The sequence below is a fragment of the Ziziphus jujuba genome, chromosome 3 (assembly GCF_031755915.1).
Source record: "Ziziphus jujuba cultivar Dongzao chromosome 3, ASM3175591v1".
Classification (NCBI taxonomy): domain Eukaryota; kingdom Viridiplantae; phylum Streptophyta; class Magnoliopsida; order Rosales; family Rhamnaceae; genus Ziziphus; species Ziziphus jujuba.
Window position 1 is genome coordinate 24,069,497 of NC_083381.1, and position 20,066 is coordinate 24,089,562.

At 32.1% G+C, this 20,066-nt stretch overlaps 1 protein-coding gene and 3 long non-coding RNA genes across 7 annotated transcripts; 1 reads left to right on the forward strand and 3 right to left on the reverse strand.

Annotated features, from left to right (window-relative positions):
* Window positions 1-1,741: 1,741 nt before the first annotated feature.
* LOC125423523 (uncharacterized) lies at window positions 1,742-2,890 on the reverse strand. The gene is made up of 2 exons (XR_007242216.2): window positions 2,404-2,890; window positions 1,742-2,134 (listed from the first exon to the last, which is right to left on the reverse strand). It is a non-coding gene; the product is annotated as an uncharacterized LOC125423523 (long non-coding RNA).
* A 696-nt stretch (window positions 2,891-3,586) lies between these two features.
* LOC125423553 (uncharacterized) lies at window positions 3,587-5,041 on the forward strand. Its single transcript, XR_007242250.2, has 2 exons — window positions 3,587-4,232; window positions 4,569-5,041. It is a non-coding gene; the product is annotated as an uncharacterized LOC125423553 (long non-coding RNA).
* Window positions 5,042-7,695: 2,654 nt separating this feature from the next.
* On the reverse strand, window positions 7,696-13,543 carry LOC107422825 (uncharacterized). 2 transcript variants are annotated; one of them, XM_048477647.2, is made up of 11 exons: window positions 12,937-13,543; window positions 12,409-12,503; window positions 11,871-12,216; window positions 11,637-11,782; window positions 11,242-11,436; window positions 10,994-11,161; window positions 10,354-10,737; window positions 10,074-10,153; window positions 9,443-9,806; window positions 8,686-8,898; window positions 7,696-8,354 (listed from the first exon to the last, which is right to left on the reverse strand). In XM_048477647.2, the coding sequence occupies exons 2-11, from the start codon at window positions 12,451-12,453 to the stop codon at window positions 8,019-8,021; spliced, it is 2,277 nt and encodes a 758-aa protein (XP_048333604.2). In that variant the 5' UTR covers window positions 12,454-12,503; window positions 12,937-13,543; the 3' UTR covers window positions 7,696-8,018. The 2 variants fall into 2 exon arrangements, with proteins under 2 accessions (XP_048333604.2, XP_048333603.2); XM_048477646.2 differs by having other exon boundaries at window positions 11,242-11,439; window positions 12,937-13,541.
* Window positions 13,544-14,527: 984 nt separating this feature from the next.
* Window positions 14,528-18,088, reverse strand: LOC107422835 (uncharacterized). Of its 3 annotated transcripts, none has more exons than XR_009638204.1 (5): window positions 17,921-18,088; window positions 17,356-17,465; window positions 17,077-17,229; window positions 16,223-16,300; window positions 14,528-15,827 (listed from the first exon to the last, which is right to left on the reverse strand). It is a non-coding gene; the product is annotated as an uncharacterized LOC107422835 (long non-coding RNA). The 3 variants fall into 3 exon arrangements; XR_009638203.1 differs by having other exon boundaries at window positions 17,356-17,618; XR_009638202.1 differs by lacking the exon at window positions 17,921-18,088 and having other exon boundaries at window positions 17,356-17,855.
* Window positions 18,089-20,066: the final 1,978 nt, after the last annotated feature.

Below are 20,066 nucleotides of genomic sequence, written 5' to 3' on the forward strand. Positions count from 1 at the left end.
ATATATACTTGTTCATATACATATACACATTTTTTCAGCAATTAAATAAATGTATAGACATGTTCATATACACACAAAATATACGTGCATATAGAGATATATATATATATATATATCAAACTAGTGCATACCATAGGATGCACCAACACTTATGTATACATGAATGAAACACATATATGTTTACAAACATACACCTACATATGTACATATAAACATATGTATACATAAACATATATATACACAAAACCCGATTGGCCTTAACTCAAAAGTTGGGGTTTTTCAACATCTTGAGGATTAATTTAGTTTAATCATTTCTTTGGTCTCTAACAATCATTAAGAACTTAGTTGTAATGACAATTGACTAAAGACTTGCCTAATTTCTGTCCAATTTCGACATAAACATAATTAGCTTTGGCAACTTCCAAAATACTTAACTATAATTCACATTCTAGCTACTAATTTGAAGCTTATGAAGAGAGCATCAAGAATATACCTTCAATTGGTTCAACCGGTGCCGGAGCTGGCCAGAATCCCGCCGGGACCTTATTGCCAAAATGGGTTTTGTCATACCTCCTAAATGAGCGATTTTTGAGCTAGTCCAAGCTTGGAAATGGACTTAGGGGATCCGAATTTGTGGGAAATGACCACCCATTCGACCTCATGCTCATCGGAAGACGGCGATCGGAAAATGCACCCCACACTGGTTTTCATGGCTTTCCGGCGAGTCTAGACCATTTCGTGGCGTGATAAACTTGGCTATGGTTTCCTGGGAAGGTGGATTTCAAGTTGGTATAAACATTTCTTGGTGAATGTCCAAAATTGAAACGAAATCGATGATGGAAATGGTTGCCGTAAAAGAAGGAGGGGTGGGCTGGCTTCTTTTTTGTTTTCCTTCTCCTTTTTTTTTTTTTTTTTTTTTTTTTTTTTTGAGTAATCCGGAGGAGATGATGAATAGGAGAGGGGAAAAGTCAAAATATCTTCACTAAAAGAAATAATAAAAATTAAGAAAAATAATAAAATAATAAAATACTAATAATTTAGTAAAAAAATAATATAATATGAGTGTGTATATATATATAGGTAGTTAACGGGTTTGTGGGTTTTAATTAACCCAAAAAAATAATATTTTAATAACCCAAATGGTACAACACTTAAATATGTATGTAGGATCCAATTCTTAAACGATCAAAATGCCCTTAAAGCTCTTTTGATAATAACTTTCTAATTTTAATTTTGATTTTAGTGTATTATTAGTTTATGAATTCAAATTAATGAGTATTTTTTCATGATAATTCAGTCAACATAAAATTCTATTCATAACAAAAATCAAAATTTAATCCCACTTGATCAATGATGATCAAATCCGACCAACGTGAAAATTTTCGGTGTGTGGGATTGGATATTACATTATTGCTAACTGGTATCCTAAAAAGGGCATATATTAAACTTTCGGAAGTTCCTTTGTAGGTACATTTTTTCATAAAAAAATAATAATAATAAAAATAAGTGGTAAATCAGTTACTTTTTTGGATAAAAGTTATGCAACCACTTTTTTTTTTTTTCTAATCATTATGTTTTTTTTTTTCTGTTTTTTTTGGGGGGCCAAAACTCCAATTTAAGGCCACTTTATTTGTATTTTCGATTAGCCAAATAAGAAAATTAACTACACAAGACCATTAGTTTAAAAAAACACAAAAAGGAAACAAAGAAGAAGAAGAAGAAGACTATACACTCAGCAAAATGCAAATTAATTAAAGTTAACTTTTTATGTATAAAATATCCAATTACAGTACAAGGGAAGATATGATATATTTTCTATGTTGAATACAACAATATTAATGCAATGGAGAGAAAAGGGTTCTTCTCCTTTATTTCATTTTATCAATAAATTAGTTTATTACTATAGCTATATATATATATATATATATAGCCAGCCTTAATTAACCAATTCGGGGGACCCTAGTGACAGTGCCATAGTTGTCAACCCAAACTCGAACCCTGTCACATCGGAATTCCTGAGTCACAATTGTCCCTTCCAATATAATCTGAGCATCAACATGAGAATTCTCCTTCTCAATCACCTCCTCAGCAAACTTCCCCTGCTTCCCCAGCAGCTCAGGCCATGTATCCTTACCTATATATATATATATATATATACATATAATATTAAATTAAAACCTTCCGATTGATCATATAATAAAAGTTATATATATTACAATCTTGCTATATTGAACGTCAATAACACTCAATTACATATAATTTATTAAATATATGATATTTTAAATTACAAATAATTGGATATCAATTTCCATTATTAATCCGTCATATAGCAAAATTACATAAATACATAAAACTTAAAACCTGGCTAGCTTAATTAGCTAAACTTATTTCTCTTTATATTACCTTCGCATTCCGATGCCATGCTCAGTTAGGCTTCTCTTGAATTACTCTGGATCTCTCTCCTGAAGTTTTGTTGTATATGTTTTGTAATGTTGCATGTTTTAATGGAGATTAAGATGAGTATTTATAGGGTGGATCGATTTCAATGCAGCTAGCTTCTAGGGTAGCCATTTTTGACTTTCTGGAAATCCTTTGACTTTTGTTAATTTCTTAACTTACACAAAAACTTATCACCAAGATGGTGTATATCTGTATCTGATTCATCATTACCCTCAAGCTATATAGCTATAAATTAAGCTTTGAAGCTTAAATCTGGTAGGTACAGATAAATACATGTATGTAACGCAATGTGTGAGGTTGATCTTCAAAGTCAAATTTGTTAAGATTTATAAAAATCATTCTTGTTTTATATAATTATGTACAACTTAATTTGCCATTAATAAAGTGTGTGTGTATAAATGCATATATATATATATATATATATATTTCTGTATATTTTCAACTATAAAATAATAAAGTAAGATACAGAGCATGCATCTTCCTTTTGATCACCAAACTTCAGACTTTTCTGCTTAATTTCCAAAACCAAAATCCCTTTTCTCATCAGTAACTTGGAAAAGAATGAAGAAAAGAAGTGAGTTTAATTAATTCTTTGAAGTAATTATCAAGTACTCTACTTCTCTTTTCTTCTTAATTATGTTAATCACTTTATATATATATATATATATATATATAAAAGAGTATAAGATGCTATTCAAAACCATGTCGAAGAATGATGCCTTGGGGATAAATGTGAACAATCACTTGGAATAAATGTAACAATAACTATATTTAAGTATGTATTAAAATTATGTGATCCTCCACGAATTTAATTAGCTGCACCAAGAATTCAATAAAACCGTTAACCTTTTGATCAATGATTAATCTGATATAGAAGGTTCAAAGTTCAAACATAAGTTTGCGTCCAAAAAATAATAAAAAAGTTCAAACATATCTATGGATTTATATCCTCTTTCTCTTGTTTCGTATTAGGCTTCAAACTTTTAATGGATGATGACAACCAAAAAAAGTCAATAGTGTGACAAAATTTCAACAAGCTAATCCCTAAAAGCCATCTCCTTCGAACTCAAAAATGCTCATCTTCTCTTTAGTATTCTTCTTTATTAGTTCGGCGCGTCATTTTTCTTATTGTTTTACGCTAAATTTAAAAGTACGTTCGTCCTATATGAAGTACATTGATTACAATTTTTTATACACAAGCAAACAAAATTGTCAATGTTTTTGAATTGTCTTCAATTGTCATAAATATGTATATATTTTAGCCGTCTTTAATTTCCATTTTGTCCAAGTAATCGATGACGCGGTTTTATTATTCTACAGGCAAAGAGAACTTTCTGCTTCATTAATTGCTTTTCTACGTTTCTCATATTTTCCTTGCCCTTTCGTTAATTATTAGAAACTATTCGTAATTTCTCAATAAATTGGATATACAAAAACTATTAATTTTCTTCAAATAAAAGAAACCCATAAGCCTAAGCTTAAAATATGGATATATACAACTTGCAAGGCTCATCACCTCCGAATTTCAGATTAAAACTAATTGAAGACTTTTCTCTCTTTCACGTGCCAATAGATTCAAATAAAAAGAAAACTTTGAGACTTCTATATGCACGTAACTTCGGCTACGTAACCAAGTCAAAAATGATCGACCACATATATATGTATACACACATTGATTCATCTTATCATTATATTATTTTCTATCAATACAACATCACAAAAACAAAAGCTAGCAAGCAAATTACAATACAAAAGGATGAGTTTATGCCCAGGTAACTTCTTTTTCTTTTCCTTCTTCTTCCTCTTCTTCTTCTTCTTCTTTTTATTTTTGATATGAAATGCCCAGATACCTGATGCATAAGTATATGTATGCATGCACATTTATAATGTATAGTTCTTATAATCTATTAGGTGTTGTCGACAGATTATATGTGATTTGGCGCTCAACATATCCTGCTTTGATAATGCTCTTTAAAATATTAGTGTGTGTGTATATACATATATAAGTTTTAATTGTATATATATCCTAGCCACAAAAAAAAAAATGTTTTAAATTAATTTGTGTATATAGGTGATTATTTAAAATATTGGTGTACGGGTTTTTTCAGGTGAAAAGACTACTTGGCCAGAGCTTTGGGGAATAGAAGGGGAGGCTGCGGAGGCAATAATAAAGAGGGACAATCCAAATGTGGATGTAATAAGTCTACCAGTTGGATCAATCACCATTCATGATTTCAACTGCAACAGGGTCTGGCTTTTTCTCGACTCTAATGGCTTTGTCGCTACCATTCCCAAACTTGGTTAATTAGATCATCCACCATCCATCGCCACTACTTCATCATCATCATCCATCGCCAACCATCCAGTGCCTCGACCTACCAATTATACCCTCTTCTTACATCATTTGTTTCCTCTTTTATTTTTTGGTGAATTAGATTATTTGTTCTTTGTATTTACAAAAAAAATACATCATTTGTTTCCTCTTTTATTTTTTGGTGAATTAGATTATTTGTTCTTTGTATTTACAAAAAAAAAAAAAAAGCATACAAAAATGTGTAAAAGATATAAGATTTATTCATTATTTGGTTGATCTTGATTTGGATTAATTTTGTGCATATATATATATTTATATACATATAGCTAGTGGCACAATTCGAATTCTCTTTTTGCTTGAAAATTTATGCAATTTATTATTAACTATAAACAGTATTTTTCGATTCAAAATAGATAGATGAAAACGGAGAAGTCAATTCAAAAAAACAAAAGGGAGAAGTGAAAGTCAATTCGTCGATGTTAAGTCAAAGTCAATTTGATTCGTACTGTTGGCCATCTCTATAAAGTACGAGTACAATTGTAAAATCAATCAAATAAAAAGTTAATCAAGGAAACCTTCAACCCCAAAAAGGTACTTCAACAATTGTACTAAAATTTTCTTTGCGTACGAGCTTTCTGCCAGTTTTCCCATCGAAACCAAAACGAAATCGAATAGCCAAATAAAACAAATGACAAGGATAAGCTCCGCGATGTAAATTATCTAGCCATATATCAATAATTCCTCATCGAAATATATTTTTATTACTTAAACAGATAAAATAATAAAAAAGTTGTTTGCTTTAGTTTATTATTATTATTATTATTATCAAAAAAATAATATGTTACTATTATTATTATTATTATTTTTATTTTTAATTTGCTTATTGAATCAACGATTGGCTATTGTACAACTTTTACGAAATAAGAATTCTACGAGGAATGAAAGTTCTAGCACAATAGGAGTGCCTAGCCTATAAGTATCAAGTAGTACAGATAATATTTGCCTATACATCTTATAAAAAATATATACATATTTGCCTATACACCATTAATGAAAAAATAATCTATATTAACAATAATTTTCTTCTTCTTGATTATAATTCTTAAGCTTCATTAGTCTTTTTATTTCTTATTTAATTTCAATATCTTTTCTTTAGCTTTCGATTCAATCTTTTTCCTCTGCCAGTTCAGTTTAGCTTTCGATTCAATCTTTTTTCCTCTGCCAGTTCAGTTCTGATAACAACATGTTTATGATTATGCACAAAATAGAGTTTTGTCATGTTTCATTGCCTAATCATGTGGTTACTGCGAATCTTGTACATAATTTTCTTTATAACAATGTTTCTTTTTATTTTCTTGGTTGATTGTTGTTGATGAATTATTGTTCGGGCGGGAAGAACAAGGGAATTAACAAGGAAAATCCTTTGAATTCGAAGATCAGATGATTGCAACGAAGCTAGAGAAGAAGGCTTCTTCTCCACTTAGCTCTTTTGCCGTCACCTGATTTTCTTTCTTTTAATGGCTTTTCCTTGTTTTTTCTCTTGCTCTTTCACCCCACAACCCCAGTTCACAATTCTACTTTTTTTTTTTTTTGGTAATAATAATAATTAATGATAAAATTATGGACTTAAATTTCTAGCATTATATTCCCCATTAAGATCTTTTCTTTCTTACTCTTTGTATTATCTCTTTTGCACAATATCATTGAATAAAGTAGGTTCTATTAATTCATAAATGGGTAAAGTTTTTGTATTATGAATTTTCATTAAAATATAAATTGATATCTTTTTTTTTTTTTTTTTGATAAAGATATTTTTTTGGTTAAAAAAAATCGTTGAGTATATAAGGATGTGTCATGTGTGCTTGACTTTGAGAAGCATATACTATATTACTCGCAGAAAGTAAGAAGAATATTACTCTGCAACTTAAGACTTTTTATTGATAATATCCAAATCCAATATACAATCACAGAAGAATTTCATTGCATGGAGATTGTATATATATATATATATATATATTTATGTAGTTTCTCCTTATTTAATTTTATTTGTTAATAGGAGTGGAGGTAATTAACCTGCTCTAACCAATTACGGGGACTCTTGTGACAGTGCCATATCCATCAACCCAAACCCAAACCCTATCACATCGGAAATCCTTTGTCACACCAGTGCCTTCCAACACAATCTCAGCATTAACATTGGGATTCTCCTTCTCAATTGTCTCCTCAGCAAACTTTCCTTGCTTTCCCACCAACTCAGGCCATGAATCTTTCCCTGCAATATTTCAACTAACAAACATTCATATTTTACACCATAAATAATATATACGTATATATATATATATATATATGTATATGCATACATACACGCAGAAATCAATCTGTCGGGCGTCTAATGACCGTTTACATATAATTCATGGACTATATTATCGGATTTAAACGCCCACTAGATTATTTCATCTAAACAACTCAATCTAATGTATATTACCTTTGCACATTGATGCCATCCTTAATTGCCTTCTCTTTAGTCACTCACTCTCTGTTTTGCTGTTTTCTTATGTATGTTTTATTGTAATGCATGTCTGATAGAAACTGAAAGGAGTATTTATAGTGCATGGTTTACCGATAACTTCAAGCTGGCCATTTTTGACAAATTCTTATAACACGATACGTTAGTATAACTTGTCTAATGCATATCTAATCTGATTCACCAACACCCCAGCCTGGCAGAAGTAAAATGGAGGAGGGCAATTTGGTGGCTGGAGACAAATATTGTAAACGCAAATTGTGAGGCTGCCAACCTTCAAAGTCAATAAAAACAAAAACCAAAAAAAAGAAACTCGTTTTAATCATGTGCCTTGGTCAACAAGAAAATATCTTTGTCTAAAGCCTCAAGAATGAGTTTATATGAACACTCTGGCACAAATCGAATAAGGGAAATCAATAAAAAATGATGCGAAATTGAACAATTCCTAACCATGTTCTCACCCGAATATTATATGAGACGTGTGATTGCATTTACTACAATTCTATTCAAATGCAACTTCTGAATTTGATAACCTATTGTACAACTGTAATCGGCAATACAAATCTATCCTGAACAACTCTCAAAACTTCCTAGTAGTACTTCTTAGTGGTGGTTCTAAATCTAAACCAAAGCAACCACCACCATTTGAATTGAAGACACGAGAGGGGATTGAATTTAAATTTAAAAGAATTTGAGTTTCCATTTTCCCCCCCTTTGCTGTCATCCTTCATGCAGCTGTTTCGTCCAGTCAAACGGTGCCCAATCTCGAGCAAAACTCTTGACCGCTTGCTTTTGTGCCTCCACTGCCTCATATCTTCGGCGCCGATGCATGTCTTCCTCAGGTAACTGCAACATGCCTCTTATGACATTGAGTCCAAGGCTGCTCTTGAACTGTTTTTCATCATCAATCACATGGACAAACCCCTTATAGAGACCAAACTCAACATGGAAGTATGGAAAGTTTGCTGGAATTGAAGCACGCAGCCCCTTCACACTGGTATCAATAAGCTTCTTTGCATTGTGTTGGCTCCACTCATCTTCAGCTTCATCAATAGCCTGAAACAATGATCATTTAGAAAAACTTTCGGAAAAACAACATATTAAATTTTCGGCTGTAAAAGGAATATGATAACATGCATGTTATTTCATTACAGTACAAAACATAACTAAGGATATAAAAAACGTATAAAATATATACATGCATATAGAGATATAATCATACAACTTTCATTTGAAAACAGCAACACTGTAAGGATTTTACAAGAACAGCATAAAAAACAAACAAGCAGAAAAGGTGAAGCATATCATATGCATAAGAATTTAGAAAAATAACTCAAAACAAACAAGTAGAAAAGTGAAGCATATTAAATATGCATCAAAATATTACCTTTTTAAAATATAGCGGAGCCTCTTTAGCAACATCTCTGGGCAGTGGAATACACTCAACTAAACAATGGCGTCGCTGTTTCGCCAAATCCATCACTGTTTCAAGAAAGACTACATCCTTCTCTTGCTCTGCAAACATCATAATGAGGCATTTCTTGAAGTTACGAATTTCTTCCCACACGTCATCATCAACAGTTCTTGTGGATGGTACATGCTGAAACAAAGATTTACACTAGCATCAAAATCCTTAACAGGAAATCAATCAAAATATTGGAAAAGAGAAAGCAAATCTACATCCTTTAGTAATGCAATGATTTTCTTCATGTACCCATCAATCCAGGCATTTATACAAACTCTTCCAGAAAATCTACAAAAAACTAGTGCAAATTATGATAGAAACCATCCACGCATTTCCATTTTCTTTCTTCTGTGAAATGTATCTACACTCATAAAGTCACACTACTTGCATTTTTCATAATAATCATTTTTAGTCATGAATACAATATTCTTTTTCATTTATTTTAATTTTTTTTTTTTTTCTTTTTTTGGGGCAGGTGGAGGTGCTGGACAATGAAAGTTGACAATCTCATCACGATAAACATAAATCTCTTAAGGCAAATGGAATTCCAATTCCTATATAAGTATACATATACACTCATAACTCAGAAATTGGAAATATTTCTCCTATCCATAACACAAAAATTCATGTCTTAAAGAGCACAACAAAGTAAGCTAGGGAAAAATAAGATAAAGGTCACCTGCATCGGTAAAATGCAACAATGACCAGGCACTACAGGCTCCCACTGTGGCAGCATCAAATACGAGAAATTGGCTATTGCCACAACCAGATGTGCAGGCCTTTTGGGGTTCTCAAAGCAAAAGAGACAACGCTCTTGCTGAGTTAAGAGACGATTCCCAAAAGTATTCTTTTCAGCAACCCTATTTTCATCACCTCCTCGCTTCTTCCGAGACTTTCTGGCTGGACCACCATCATAGTCATATTCATCATCTGCCTGACTGTATGTATTATATCGTGTGTTCTCCATTATCTTTTGAGCTAGATGCATATCACCATCATCCTCATTCCTCTTCTGTCGAACAGACTTGTCCTGCATAACATATCTGTTTAAAAAAGGATATTGAATTAGCCTGAATAATGCCATCATCACTACTTTGTGGGGAAAAAAGATTCTGACACTGCAAAGTATACAAAGATCAAACGACTAGGCAAATAACTGAAACCTAAACACAATTAGAGTAGTCCCATGTTTGCTGTACAAATTTTTATTTCCATGAAAACTTTTAGTGATAATTTATGAAACATTTAACAAGAAGTGCAAAAGAAAAAATGAATTTAAAAAAGGTCAATACCAAAAGAAGCAGACTTACCGGCTTGAGCTTTCCTCCATTTTTTGTTTAATTATATGATCTCCGCCACCTTGTTCGGCCCTCATGTTCTCCACTTCTTGCTGATAAACCAAAAAAAATCCAATCAAACAAAATAAATAAAGTAATAAAATCATGCTTGTACGAATAAATTTACCAAATTGCGAGTCCCTTCAAAATATATATAATTTTTATTTTTTTTTAACTTTTTCCAAAGTGTTTAATTAATAAGCTACCCACAATTACCATATACCAATTATAAATATGCATGTCAATCTCTTACCAGAAGTTTATCAGCTTCTTCATGCTTTCCTTTCAAACGAAGCTGAAAAGCCTTAGCTGCCAATTGGTTTGCACTTGAGGCATCCTTGACTGCTGCACTAGGTTCACTAGATCTGCCTCTCTCTGATGAAACCAAGTTTGGTTTTACATCCCCAACAGGACCACCAACAGAAGTCTCTTTTTGAAGAACTTGACGCATGAAGCTTCCATCATTTTCAAATTTATTTAAGCTGGAAACTGCTTCATAAACAAGACTAGCATCATCTTTGGCAAATCTGGTGTTCAGACCCTTTTTCTTTCCCCAGGATAAAGAATCTTGAACTCTAGGCTCCCTCATTTTAGGACGCTGAATAGATATATCCTTCAGGTACTCCCGATTGGTTCTCTGATATAAAAGCGATGTCAATTAAACACAGCAGTCAATCTTTAATCCATCAAGAAACAGCATAGTCCAGTTCAAATTTAAGGTTATGAATCTAAACACCCCCAACCCCCAACCCAAAAGAAAAAATAAATAAATAGATAAATAAAAGAAGACCACAGGTATCTTCTCAATGAACACATTAATCTAGCTTAGGTATTCAGTGCAACACAGAAGATAACTCCTATTCACCCCTAAAGGAAAATTTAATAATTCACACCTTTTCAACATCCTTCTCACTTTGAGCTTCTGAACCTGCTTGGTGACCCTCAGTTGTATCTCTTTTTCTGTTTTTTATAGCATGCAAGTGGGCATGGGATGGAGCAGCTTTTTCAGATCTGACAGATGCAGTTAGTTGACCAAGACATCCCCATCGCTCCTCTACAACCTGTATAATTCCAACAATTAAAATACAAAATAAAATAGGTTGCTAATGCTTGCAAAGATCTAAAAAGTAAGTTAGCATGCCTGATCAAGTCGTCTTCCTTCTCGAGCTGCTTGCTCTTTTGCACGCTTCAAGGCTTTAAGTCTCCAACTTGCACCTCCATCTCCAACAATAGAGGAAGACATGAGTTTATCACCGCCTAATTTAGCTTCAACATTATCTTCTGGATAACCACTACCATTATCCTTCAAATATGGATTCAATTCCCTTGGATTTACCTTCTTTACCCGGTTAACAGAATAAACAATATAGTCAGCAAAGCACCTCATAATCATAAAAGTTACAAAAGACATGAAACTAGCAAGCGATACATGCTTGACAAATGAAAAGACATATACATACGTAAGAGACTTCAAGCATCACAACTAAGAAGCAATGAGCTCCTTAGATTCTACACAAGCATTAGCTAAGGACAAACCTCATTAGTTGGTGCTTTTTCGGGTTCATCCTCAACAGGCATTGTAGGTTTACTATCTGTCTTTGCTGGTCTGAGCATCCACTCTAATCCAATTTCCTTCCTCACAATTTCCATATCTTTTAAGGAACTAGTTTCCATACCGCCATCTATAAGAAAAAAATGAGAAATAAATTAAAAAAACAACAGAATACACAAGAAAAACCCAAAAAAAGAAAAAATGCATAGGAAACCTACCAGACAAGTCACTATCTGATATATCTCCTTGACTCCTCCTTTCCTTACTCTTCTTCCCTCCATCCTTTTCTTTACCACTTCCTGATCTCTTCTTTGGCATATCAGCAGCCTCATACTTACTGTTTTTCCTAGTACGGTGCCTCTTTTCACCATCCTTTGAACTATTGTCATCTTCACTTTCAGAGGAATGCTCCTCTGATGAATACCACTTCTTTTTAGAGCCTCTCTTTATTCTCTCAAGGTCTTCATCTGAGCTATCATACTGAGAACTCTTTTTTTTCAATCTATGTTTCTCCTTCCGAGATGATTTCTTGCTCTTTTTCTTGATGGCATCTGACTTCTCATCCTGTGACAATACAGCCAAATTCATATGAATAAGAGGTTTAAAAGAGAAAAAAAAAATATATATATATATATATATATAGATATACATATGCTGCATGAGGAGGTAAAGCGCTTATCAAACATAAGAAAAAAAAAAGTTAATAAATAAAAATTAAAAATAAATAAATAAAGAAGAAGAAAGACATAGGCTTACTTTATCAATCTCATCGCGGGGTATGAATTTCACCCCTGAAAACATCTTTCTACTTGTTTGCTAACAATATGTTGGATCCCGTTTGTAAAAATGTCCTGTAGGGAAAACCAATATAATTGAAAATCAATATAATCTACATGTAGCTAAGTTACACAATTTTCAGCTATGATAAATCGTAAAAATAGGGTATTTTAAAAATTCATCAACCAACTGCCTTATATTGGTTAAACTTTGATTTTGAGAAGTTTATGGTGCTTGTGTGAAGTTTACGGTTTTTGTTGCCTAAGTAGCTCACAATTTTTTTTTAAAAGAAGAAAATTCATAGAAATCAATACCCGTAGACCTATACAACTACACCACTTCTCAGATATTCAATTACCCAAATACACTGAAATATAATCACCTAACTTTGAGATACAAATTCAATTACCCAATTCACAATTCGAAGCATCAACAGCCGTAAAGCCAAGTCTGGGAAACCACTAAAAAAATAAAATAAAGAAGAAGAGACAAAGAGAGAAAGAGAACCTGAGAGATTAGTTTGTCGTCCTCAATGTGCTAATGTGCTGGGAAGATGAGGATTTGAACTTGAGGTGGTGGGTATGGCTCTTTTCTTGGTTTTTCTTTCCTCTCTCAAGTTAATTAAGTCCTTTTGCGGTTTTCTTTCAGATAGAGTTCCCAAAAAAAACCCTCTTCATTGTCTTTGTTCGGTCTATTCTTTTGAAGCTACACGCTTTATGGCAAAACATGGTAAATGATGTAAAAGGTTCTCAACCAAAATAGTGCACAACCGCTCCAAATTGGATGGGGACTTTCCAGAAGGCTACGAAAATCTGCTACCACCAACCCACGAGGATGGCCATGGATAACCCTCCCTTGGAGATTTGCCAGAGATTTAAAAGAGAGAGAGACAGAGACAGAGAACGTAATAGTTTGCTGGAGGAGTAAATTTTGCAAATTTATTTTTTTTTAATTTATTTTCTTTGTTTTGGCAATAAAGGTTTTGGATTTTTGATCGGCGTTTATAATCAAAGAGGTTGCAGATCAGAAGCCTACCTTGAAGATTTTCTCTCGAGAGGAAGAGAAAGAGAGTGGGAAAAAGAGTTATAATAGAAAATTCCGGTTGAGAGAATTTTTTAAGTTTCTTATGGATATTTTGGTCCTTTCATTGCTCTTTCGACATGTATGTCGTAAACATTGATATAGCATTTTAGTTTTTTATTTTTATTTTTTTTAAGTATTATTCTTTTTCAAATGTTATGAAATTGTTAGCTTTTTTAAATACATTAATTTATTCACAACAAAATTAATCTTTTAATTAATAATTTTAGTTTATAATGTGTTCATTTATTTATATATATTCAGCAAAAATTTTGATTGTCATTGCAATTAATGCTTAGGTTGATTTTTTTTTTTAAAAAAATCTCAAATAATTTATTCAGAATAAAAATAAAAATAAAATACATCCCAAATATGCTCAGGTCAACTAGTTGCATGTTTACCCAAAATACAAAAATCAATTAGATTTACATTTTAAAAAAAAATTAAAAAATAAAATAAAAAAGGAAGAAGAAGAAGAAAGATATAAAGCACTCCCTGTATCTTGAATGAACAATCTTTCCAAAGAAAAAGAATAAAAACAAAGAGCATGATAAGGATATAGACACAACTGAAAGCATAATGAATGACTAGCAGTTAGATTTACTGTGAAAGTTTACTAGCAACTGCTACCATATTTGAATTTCCTTCCATCAATGCTCTGAAAGCCACAGCTGAAAGCATTGAACCACCAAAATTGCATTGAATTTGAAACTGCAAATGTACTAACAGAAGCTATAGGAACCCCCTCCATGAACCTTCCCAAACGGATCTAAATTTCCATGAATATCAACATGAGGTATAGTTAGTTTCCAACACATACTAATCATTCAATTTTTTTATTTTTTTTAATAACTCTCTCTCTCTCTCTCTCTCTCTCTCTGTGTTAGTCACAGATCATTCAGCTGGTTAATTGAATCATAAATTCCACTTTGAGTATGTTAGTTATTTTGATAGTTAAGAATGCATTTTTCAAACTATTTTGAATTCTTAATAAAATAGAGTACATTAGAAACTCAAATGAGATGGAAATAAAACTATTTGTTGTCAAACATATATTAAAGATATTACATTGAACCTTTGTTCCCCAAAAAAAAAAATGAAAAACTTCCTTCCTATATCTGTTCTATCTCCAAGTTCCCCAATTTTTCTCTCCACTATTCCCTACCCGTCCTCTCCTCCTTCTAACATTCTCTGTTCTCTCCCTCGCTTCCTCTTCACCTTCTCACTACTACCAATCACCTCCCTTATTTCATCTCTACTTTATTCCTACTTCTCTCTCCCCACCTTCTCTACATTCACTCCCTACTCTCTCTCCTTAACTCCTTTATTCTCTTTCTCTTCTCCCTTTGCTTAAATTTCTCCTCTTCCCACTTTCTTCTCTCTCTCTCTGCACTTTCTCTACAACATCTCTTGCTAATTTCTCTCTTTAATTTCTTCAATTGCAAAATTTTATTTGCCACCCTTTGACATTACTATCATAGGGTAAAATAGTTCATTCAGCAAACTATCAATATAAAATTTTGTGAAATTCTAAATTCATGTCCTTTTTATGTCCTTAATGAAGTAGATCAGGAAAAGCTTGCAAGTTTAAAAGTTTAAAAGTCCTAATTTACTTGTCTAAAAGGCTTCCAATTTTTTTTATCGAATAAATTAAATTCTAAAAGTTCATTATTTTAATGTAAATTTTGTTTTCTTTAATATTTTAAATTTATGTATTTGTCTTAAGAAAAAAAATAATGTAATTACTTTTTTTTTTTTTACAACAAAATAATGTAATTACTTGAAAATATACTACCTTTTACAAAAACATAAAAATATAAATATAATAATGATAGATTCTGGTTTTTAATTTAGCATTATTTTTTTAATTTTAAAAAATACCTTAGTGGCTTTTATTTTAAAATATTTATAGAGAAATAGAAAGCAGAGAGAAAAAAAAGTAACAGAGAGAAAAAAAAGAAAGCAGAGACAGAAAAATAGAGAAATAGAAGGGGGAGGAGAAAGCAGGTGAAAGCAGAGAGAGGGGACACACACCACACCACACCCACAGCAGAGAGAGAAGAGACCTGGAAATCCCAGCGGTCTATCTCTTCCTCTCAAACCCAAAAAATCTTATCTTTTCTTATATTACAATTATTGTTGATTCTGAGTACAAGAAACAAGAAAGCCATTGACCAAAAAAGACATCTTATTTGCTTCTGGACTTCCACATGAGTTCTTGAGCCATCAAAATTGGCTGGAAGAGCTGTAATTCCTCCCCTTGTACAGATACAAGCATCGGCCAAACTCAGAGCCATCACGTTTAGTCTTACTTTATCCTATTAGTTACATGACATGAATTAGCAACATAAAAAGGCTAACGGAAAACAGAAACAATAACAGAAAAGGACCTAATTTAGGACTCAGAATTCACAGTTTGGTTGTATTCCATTGTAGGATAATTGTTAATCTATATTCTATATCAATCTTCAGATATGTTTAAAATAAGTTTATGAAGGGAAAAGTCAAACCAACTAGACCACAAGTTTTCCTGACCCCATTAAATAACCGCAATTTATGTAAAAAAAAAAAATTTGCAAAGTGCAAAATTTATGTAAGATAACTATTCCTTCTAACAAGCCAAGACAACTTACAAAATGTAAATTTCCACTAGTAAATTAGAGAACTTTCACCTTAAAAATAATACTAATAATATTAATAAACATTATCTTACGTTCGCATCAGAAGAGAAATTCATGACTTGTTTCTAACACCCCAGCCTCCTCTGTGAGATGGAAAATTCCTCCACATCCTGAATTATATACATATATAATAACTTGCATCTAAATGAATAAGAATAGTATAGAGAAATCATACATTATCCTCACACTATCAAACTTAGGAAGGAAAATCACATTATCAAATTATATGCTGAGAGACATGCATGTACAAACAGGATAGACAGCATAGACAACAATAACAAAGCCTTTACTTTCTTTAGTCAAAAATAAGAAAGCCTTGATACTACTGTATTAACAGGAATGCTAAATTGCTATCTGCAAACATCTTTATAGGATATACCTCTTAATAACATAATAGGATCATCTTTATCAACTGGATCATACTAATATATACATTACCATTTCCTGTAACGCATAACCAAAAATCTCTAACGCAATAAAACCTAATAAAACCACGCAAGTTTCTAAGATACCAAACATTTTAAAAACCACAAACATGTACAACAGAAATACACCATTGATCACCACTCAAACATTTAGAAGGGGAAAAAGGATAGCATTTATGAACACAATCAGAGAAATAGCGATCGTCCTATTTACACATTTCTACATAAACATTTTTATATATATACAAAAGAAACCCTCGAAATTAATGGATTTTGAGACATGATGAGCACCATCACCACCATAACCCTAAAAGGAATAGTATTTATTGTGCTATCACATGCAAAATTAAAGAATTCCGAGACCAATAATTAAAGACCATAAGCAATTTGAGCCAAAAGTAAATGAAATTTCTTCTAGATTTATAGATTATATTAGTTAGTGTGCTCGGTTTTTAGGTTACCGTGAAAGAATGAAAAAGGAAAGAGGAGAGAATTTCTCCATCTGGGTTTGCCTGTTTTGGAACCAGAACTTGATATGCCGCAGTTTGAGACCCTGTTCTTGGCTCAGTTTCAGCCTTTCCTTGCCATCTGGGAGTGGAAATTCCATAAACAATCTGCGGTGCACACAAACAGAAAACCATGTTAAACTTGATGGGTATCTCAGAAATTGCTTAGTTTCTGTATGTATGTATGTGAAAGCAGAGGAAAAAAAAAAAAGAGAAAGAGAGAAAGAGAATTACGATTCCATAGCGTTTCTTCTTAGGAAACTGTTTGCATACGGCGTTTCTTCAAACAGTTTACCTTTAGACCCAAAACTCCATCTCCTCCCTTCCTCTCAGAAAGCCCCATTCTTGGTTTTACATTTTCAGTCATATAACCAAAACCAAAGGAAGGAAAAATAACAAAACAAGAGAGAAAATTAGTTAAAAAATGACGGAAAATCAAGAGGAAGGAAATCTCCACAGCCAAAAAAGAAAAAATTTGGAGAAGGAGCTACAGTGGCCTATTATATAAGAGTTGAAATTTGACCGTTAGTTATCAAACTAGCCGTTGGGAAATTGAACGGGCAAGATCTATAAGATCTGGGAATTTTATTTTTTTTTTTTTTTTTTTTTGGGTTTAAAAAGGGAAAGAATAAGATACTTTCACTTCCACCTCGAGAATAAAATAATAATCTTTTTCATTTTTCTTTTTTCTTTTTTTTTTTTTTTTTCCCAGACGAATGAAAAAACCATCATATATCCAAAAGCTAATTAACAAGTATTTTTATCTTTAAAAAAAGAAAATTGAATAATCTGATCCAACCTGAGATGAAAAGATCAGCAACTAAACCAATCTTTGTTGTTGTAGTTTAACACTGCCAATCCAACATCTAACCGGGTCGTGGTTTCCATTGAAACTGAATGAAGAAGAAGATTACAGGCTTTTGGGAAAACAAACAGACCAAATATTCAGATGCCTAGCGATGGAGATGATAATGAGTGTTTCCATGCTGTTGGATGGCCTTAAATACATTTTAATTTCGGAAACCAATGGGCCTCGGGAGGATTGGGCCTTATTTGCTCTGAGTTTGCGTTGCCACCTGTTTGGGCCGAGTTTGGGCTAGCAAAATCTCGACTGTTATTTATTATTATTATTATTATTTAATTTTTAACTTCTTCCATTCTAAATTCTTCAAACTAATTTCCCTGAAGAAAGAGTGTCAAAAAAACACAAGAAAATTGTGTTAATCTATACCATTCTTAAGATATAATTATTATTACTCTAAAATAAGTATATCAAGGCAGGGGAAAATCAGACCTTAGCAGTTTTGGCTTGAAATGGTATTATGGAATCTGTTTACATGTTGATCCTATCAAATTACAGTTTCAAAAAGATTAACCTTTGTTGTTTTCCATATTTCATAAAAGCTCCTAATGGCTGTTGTTTGCGTCTTCTAATTTTTTTTATTTTTTTTTTTTTATTTTGTGTAAATCTGCTTATCTTAAGATTTTTTTATTTTGTCTCTCTACTACATATTTTCATATTGTATGTTTTATTTTTTGAATTTTTTTTTTAATTTTTTGTTAGCCAATATTTATCGGTTTTTTCTTTTTTCTTTCTGACATATCAAATTAGGGAGGAAAAATTTTAAGGCCAACGTCAGATCAAACTTATGGTCACTTTTTTGCCTTATATTTTGTTTTTCTTTTGGTTTCTGGGCAGTTGTTCCAACACAATCCAAATTTCTCAATTATTTTTTAACGATATTATTTATCACTAGCTATATTTATAGCAAACGACCTGCCTATAAATGTTATTAATGTGTTTCTTTTATGTGTGAGCAGATAAAATATTGTCGTGTTTTATCAACACACCAACTAACCTCGAACGGTACTGACAAAAAACGTAACAGAACAACAAAAGTAAAACAGCACCCGACTTTGTCACTAACGATGAAAGTACCAACACTAATTTTTTCGAACGGAACCCAATTTTTTTGTCCAAAGAAGACAACTTTGGCCAAGGATGTTGAAGACAACCTGTTTTCGTTGTCAAAACTATTTACCTTGTTTCCCAAGAAAAAGCCTTATTTCCCAATGAACAGGTTAATAATATTATAACAATAAAACACACTCTTACAGGGTTTGCTGAATTAGAAGCAGGTGGCAGCTCATACCATGGAGATTGGTTTTTTTTTTTTTTTTTTTTTTTTTGACAGACATATCCACTATTGCATCTCCCTGATTACATAAACCAAGTGTAAAAAAGAAGCACGTTAAACATTTATCAGATTCCACTTTCAGCCTTTCAAATGATTGACTAATCTTTATCTATTTTGCATACCCTTTAAGAGTAGTTAGCCTAATTGCATCCCCCACCCCTTAAAAATCCCATCAGCGACATAACAGTTGGCAAACGAGGATGATAACTTTCAAGTTTTGAATTCAAATCCTGGTGAAATTGTCCTTCCAAATTTATCAAAAAAACTCTTTGTGAAATTTGGACTTTTATTTGGACTTTGGTTTATACATAACAGTGTTGCCCAAGTCCACGGTTTGTAAGTTGCCTTATCCCTATTGATTTAAAAAAAAAAAAAAAAAAAAAAAAAAAAAAAAAAAAAAAAAAAACTGTTTGTGAAATTTGGACTTTTAATTGGACTTCGGTTTATACATAACACTGTTGCCCAAGTCCACGGTTTGTAAGTTGCCTTATCCCTATTGATTCTACTTTTCCTAATATGGGTATATATATAATATTTTTTTTTTTAGACATACTTTTTCCTAGATCAAGTAGGATTTTCTGTTTGTCTATATAAATAATATATAATTGTATTGTTCTTGTTTTGTACATGACCTTGGTTTTACAACATTTAGCCCAAACACAATGGCCTAAAGGAGATGTACACAAGCGAACTGGTCGGATCTTCAGGTTGAACTGTTGCACTTAATTCTCAAAAAACTTGCATTGA

Coding starts and splice junctions, on each gene's coding strand:
- LOC107422825 (XM_048477646.2), bottom strand. CDS start 12,453: ATGTTTTCAGGGGTGAAATTCATACCCCGCGATGAGATTGATAAA. Junction 11,162..11,241: donor AAGGAAGACGACTTGATCAG/GCATGCTAACTT, acceptor GGAATTATACAG/GTTGTAGAGGAGCGATGGGG. Junction 8,355..8,685: donor CTCCGCTATATTTTAAAAAG/GTAATATTTTGA, acceptor TCATTGTTTCAG/GCTATTGATGAAGCTGAAGA.